The 5,940-nt window shown below is 41.2% G+C and overlaps 1 protein-coding gene across 1 annotated transcript in view; it reads right to left on the minus strand.

Annotated features, from left to right (window-relative positions):
• YLPM1 (YLP motif containing 1) overlaps window positions 1-5,934 on the minus strand; it is a gene marked incomplete at its 5' end in the record, with an annotated part of 24,517 nt that extends 18,583 nt beyond the window's left edge. The window contains 2 exons of the mRNA XM_009587977.1: window positions 1,534-1,628; window positions 4,904-5,934. Of these exons, the coding sequence (XP_009586272.1) occupies window positions 1,534-1,628; window positions 4,904-5,934 (1,126 nt within the window). The remainder of the gene's footprint in view (window positions 1-1,533; window positions 1,629-4,903) is intronic.
• Window positions 5,935-5,940: the final 6 nt, after the last annotated feature.

Here is a 5,940-nt window from a genome sequence, read left to right on the forward strand (position 1 = left end):
AAGTCTGAAAGTAGGGCAGCTTGGTGATGCACGAAAGGATTGATAAGGCCAGCTTCTTTCTGGAAGTCACTGGAAAAATTCCCAGAGAGCAGAATCACCTGGAAACCCCTTAATGAAATCAACATCAGACCAACATAAGAAATGGGGAGGTCCTGCCCAGTGGAAAAAACCAACAAAATAAAACCCCTTCATGAACGAAACATCCCCATGGAATCCCATGTGCTGTGTCACAAGAGTCTTTTCAGCATCACAGCAGATGCCAAGTTACAGGCAGCTTTATTAGCAACATGCAACAAAACTTGCAGAATGGTTGTAGATACAAAGCTGAACTTTGTAATAACAGTTCAAAGTCACAGCAGAAGTCTGAAGGCAGGAATCCAAGGAAGACAACAGTTGTTTGAATACCTTTAGGCAGATAGGTGAAGCAGTCCGAAAACAAAATATCAAAGTTGATTAAAGTCACTTCCTAAAGGCATCAACATATTTGCAGTTCTTGGTAGCAAATCTGTTCCATTATTTTACTTTATAGACACTGTAAACAAGGAAGAGGTCAACTAGGCAAAAAGAAAACTTGCAGTGCCTCATTCACTGCACAACACTTCTGTGGAGGGAGGGACAAACAAAGCTTGTTCTGGCTAAATGTCAGACCCAGAGGTCAGTATGGCTAAATTTACTGGTACCCGTAACTTTGGGGTTAAGATGTGATGAGGAATAAAGACTGTGCATCGACTCAGGTATCTCCTCCAACATATATTTAACAAAACTGTTTATTCATTCTTGGAAGGATTTATAAACCTGCGTTAACATGACTGCAGATGTTCAGCTGTTTTCTGACTGGGTGTGAATTATCAAAAAAACAAATATAAGCAGCTGAGAAGAGTTCCCAGAACCAACCAGGAGATTAAGCAGCAGAGGAATAACTTGCATCACAATGGGAGATGAAGTCATGGAAGTACACAAATGTGAGCTTCCATGCACTTTATGATATTCCAGAGGGTAATGAGAATTCCTAATAAAGACAGCAAACAGAAAGCTAATGCCCACTCTATGTTGAAATATCTCAGTTTTTGATGGACCAATCCTCAAATTTCTCTCTTTAACCTCTTCAAAGAGGAGAGAGCTCTTAAAGTAGAAAAAGCAGAGCAAAATCGGAATTAAAGACAGTATCAGAACCTAGTTAGGCAGGGAACAGGAGGGTCTTCTCAAGAGCGTTATGCCCCTGTTTTGGAAGAGCTCACTGTTTCTTGCACATCATCCCACAGCAGTCTAGGCTGTTGAGCCTCATGCGCTACTGTCCCCAACGGGTCATGCTCAGAAGACACAGTGGACTGAACGAGTAAGAAAGGCTTTGGAAAATCTAAAGAAACTACGAAGTTGTTTGCTTCAACAGAAGATGAGGTTGTAAGGGCTACGGGGGAGGCATTCCACAGAGTAGTTTGACCATCAGAGTGCATAACTGATCTGACGTACACATTAATAGTAACTGCTACCAGCATATTAAGTTAACACAAGATGAATTTACCTGAAAGGCACCCGGCCTTGTGCTTGTGTTCTGTGATCTAGGAGAGTCCTGCGTGGAAATGTCAGGTTTAAACTCTTTCAACTTCTGTAGCTGTTCTTTTTGCTCTCTGCACATGAATCACAAGAAAGTGTTATCAGTCTGTAGCTTAAATGAAAAATTAAAGAAATCAATGTTCACAGTGAAAACCACGTATTACACTAGCATTACGGGCCAAGTCCAAAGAAGAAAAGGACACAGCAGGCTTTATGTGGTCAACGCTATGATTCAGAAATCCCTGTTTCACATTCACCTAACCATGGAGGTATTTAATATATTAGCTGCCTCCTTTTTGATCACAAGTTTCCTCTGCAACTTGCAGTTATGCTTTTGTGCTTGGCCAGAACCACTTCCCTTTGACAGTAAAGAGAAAAGCTAGATTTTAGCCTCTGAACACCTTCTGCAAACCAGAAGCCCAGTGGAGATGCCTGCCTAAGTGCTCTCAGTGACTTGCTCTGGGTTGCACACTAACAGGATTGAGACCAACACAAAGCACAACAGAGACTCCAACATTTAAAAACAAAGCAGTGATGTTAGCTTTTGTTTCCTTGTTTTATGTATCAAAATGCTACCTAGTCTATGGAGCAGAGACCAGGACCAGTAGTGAATACCAAAACCATTGGATCTATCAAGATCTATCTATTCAATATGATTTCCTTTCAGTTTTGTTTGCATCTTTTTTATCTAGTTTTTTTATTGTTAATAACTCTTTGTTCATATTAATTGCATGTACTAAAGTAGTGCCCAAAGAACAACTAAGAACGGGATCCCTCTGTACTAGGCACAACAGAGGCCACTGACTAGCAACCCATCTGTTCAGTGTCCAGTGCAAGGGGAACTTGGCTCACAGAAAGGGATCCAAAGTGCTGCATTAGTACAAAGAGTAAACCGAGCAACTGCTAGCACTTAAAAGGTCTTCTTTACACCTGGCTTAGGAAAAATACATCAGATGACAAATACAGAACAGCATGCAGCTCGGAGTATGCTGTTTTATACCAATAAAAGGAAAGCCAGATGAAGGCTTTACCTTTGGAGATGAAAGCAGTTATCCACCACACAACTGGTGTGTCGTGGTTTAACCCTAGCCAGCAACTGAACACCACACAGCTGCTCGCTCACTCCCCTGCTTCGGTGGGATGGGCAAGAGAATCGGGAGAGTAGAAGTGAGAAAACTTGTGGGTTGAGATAAAGACAGTTTAATAATTGAAATAAACTAAATTAAAATAGTAGTAGTAATAATAATAATAAAAGAATATACAAAGCAAGTGATGCACAATGCAATTGCTCACCACCCACCGACCGATGCCCAACCAGTTCCCAAGCAGCGATCGCTGCGCTCCGGCCAACTCCCCCCGATTTGTATACTGAGCATGACATCATATGGTACGGAATACCCCTTTGGCCAGTTTGGGTCAGCTCTCCCAGGTGTGCCCCCTCCCAGGTTCTCGCTGGCAGGGGGCTGAAAAGTCCTTGACTAGATAAGTACTCCTTAGCAACAACTAAAATATCAGTGTGTTATCAACATTATTCTCATACTAAATCCAAAACACAGCACTATACCAGCTACTAGGAAGAAAATTAATACTATCCCAGCCGAAAACAGGACATGGTATAATTCTTGGCTCAAAAAAAATATCATAAGCAGTCTCCTTAAAGTTGTTCCTACTGTTCAGACTGGGGTCACCTGCTTATAAGAACCTGATGAGAAGTACCAGTGTAACTCATTTTTAAGATTATCCTCATATTAAATTAAAAATCAGTATCAGTAGTGTCATGTTTATACTTTCCCTTTTTACTGGCTTAGAAAGAGGTATATGTATCTACCTTCTTACATAAAATGTTTCAGTTTCTGTGTTTAAATATTTCAGCCCTAATAAATTATTCACTTAGGCAGTGATTCCCAAACTATCGCCCTTAGAGTAAGTCCACTGGCTTGCAGCTACTCACATTAAACAGCAAAACATATGCCTGGCAACCTGAGGCAATGGGAAAGTCAGGAAGCTGAAAATGATCTGTTGCTCTGAACTTTTGGCAAATATTGCTTTATAACACAGATTTCACAGCTACTAACACCTGTTGAATTAATCTAACTGCAGTGAAAGATTAAATTATTCAGAATAAAAGTTCTCCCTTCCTTTTTAAAAATTATTTTTCTTGCATTTTGGCATGCAACTAAGGCCTTCCATATGGGAGAGATGCTTAGCAATCTTATGAGTCTGAAAACAAAATGGCTTCAAGAAAAGTGCAAAACATCTCTGTATCTTTCAACACCGTTTAATGTAAATGTAATAATGATAACCAAACATTCATTTTAATTGCCCATTATTTTAGCATGGTATCTTATTTATAAAATTAAACCCCTGTCTTTACTAGGCACCAATCTTTAGCTATCTCTCAGTAACTCATGAATAGGATTAACCACATGAACCTCTGTCTCTAAGATGCTTCCTCTTTTCTCTACAATCTGCTCTGAAAGATCTCATTCACTGAAATTAGTCAAAGAAACTAATCTTTCTGGTTTGTTTTTTTTTTTTTAAATACATTTAATGCACCTAAACCCATGCAGCAAATCACAAAGATAGCATTTGGATAGATGGTATGTGCTCCATTCATTCCAATATTACTAAATTTACTGAGCCCTAGGATGTTTCTGATGTTTAAAAGGATATTCTATTACTTACTTTGAAATAAACACCTATTAAAGCCTTACGGAGTCTAAGCTGCTTTCTAAAATGTGGTCTTGGTGAACTCTTGCATTTATATCCTCCTGATTTTTATCACTGCTGTTATCCTGATCCTCAGAACTAAGATCAACCAAACTTGACAAAATTATTCACTGACGATGCTGGATTTCAAATGAGGGAGCATTGCAAAAAGAAAAAACCCGCATATGCTTTAATTAAAAAGTAAGCAGTATCCAAAAATTAAATAGGTCCCATTGTGTGAATTAAGAACCACATTAACATAGATCTTGACAGGTAAGTATTAAAAGCAATTATCAACGAGCTCATCTGACACTAATAAAAAGACTGAAAAGCAATTATCAACAAGCTCATTTGAGGATAACAAAAAGATTGGTCAGGTGACGTCAACAGATCTCTTCCTGGAAAGTAACATAGAGGGAACGCCATATTCATGGGGAAAGGGACAGCCACCTATTTAAGAAAAAACCAAAAGCTGTGATGGAGGTACTCCAAATAACTTGTTCCACATGAGCTCCTACTATCATGCTGTGGCAAAAAGAAATGAAGCCATTACTGCCTCAGTCAAGGAATTAATTAGGAAAGGAGCACCATCTCCACAGAATGGGATTCCCACGCAAAGTGACAGAACTGGGCAACTCACCGAAGCATTTTGAGCTCCTGCGCAGCCTTCAGAATTATCTCATGCTGTCTTTGGCTAAGGACCATCACTCCTCCCAAAGACTGGTCAGAGTCCAGGTTTGAATCTGCTCCCAGCATATCAGAGGAATGTGAAGGCGGAGGAAGGGATGAATCTGAATGATCATCCAAAGACCGCAGTCTGTCTCCATCATCTGGATACCACCTATCTGACAACCGTTCCCTCTCCCAATCAGTCCTTTCAGGAAGGTAGTCTTGCTTCTCCCGCCATGTGTCATATCTCTCTGGATACTCTCGAATCCTCAGCTCCCCCCTGTCTCGGAGGTCTCTGTCATAATGATCTCTGTTCCTATCCTCCCTCCACCTATCTTCACGGTATCTGTCCAGAGGCGGAAGAGGTGGTAATGGTGGTAGAGGGGGGATATCCAGGTCACGATTCCCCATTGCTCTGTCGTCCATAGGTCTCATGTCCCAGTCTCTATCCCATTCTCTGTCTAAATCTTGATCATAAATGTCTGAGGATCTTCCAGTCCTATCTAGATCTCTCTCTAGTTCCCTCTCTCTTGGCCTTTTCCAGTCATCCCACCATGAATCTCGTCTGTCATGATCAGATGATAAAGGAGGTAGTGGTGGTAGGGGAGATAATGGAGGCAATGAATGGTGGGATTGCAACCTGTCATCTCTGTCATATGCATCTACAGAATCATCCTGATAATCAGAATTGTGATCTCTCCAGTATCGTTCTCTTTCCCAGTCATCCAATCGTTCATGCTCCAAAGAAGGGTCATCTTGACTATCTAAAGGAAATTCCTCCTGCATTCTATCATCTTCATGACCCCAAGAACCCCTGAGTGTCTCATCTCGATGGTATGGAGGCAATTTGTCAGGGTCATCTCCTAGGTGAATGGGTTTATCTATATTGCCTGTTTCAGATCTTCCTGCTTCCCTCTCTCGGCTACCTGCCCTCCTGATAGGACCCCTCTCCCGGCTACCTGCCCGCCTGACGGGGACTCTCTCGCGGCTACCTGCCCGCCTGACGGG

This window comes from Fulmarus glacialis, unplaced genomic scaffold (genome assembly GCF_000690835.1).
Source record: "Fulmarus glacialis isolate BGI_N327 unplaced genomic scaffold, ASM69083v1 scaffold16581, whole genome shotgun sequence".
Lineage (NCBI taxonomy): Eukaryota > Metazoa > Chordata > Aves > Procellariiformes > Procellariidae > Fulmarus > Fulmarus glacialis.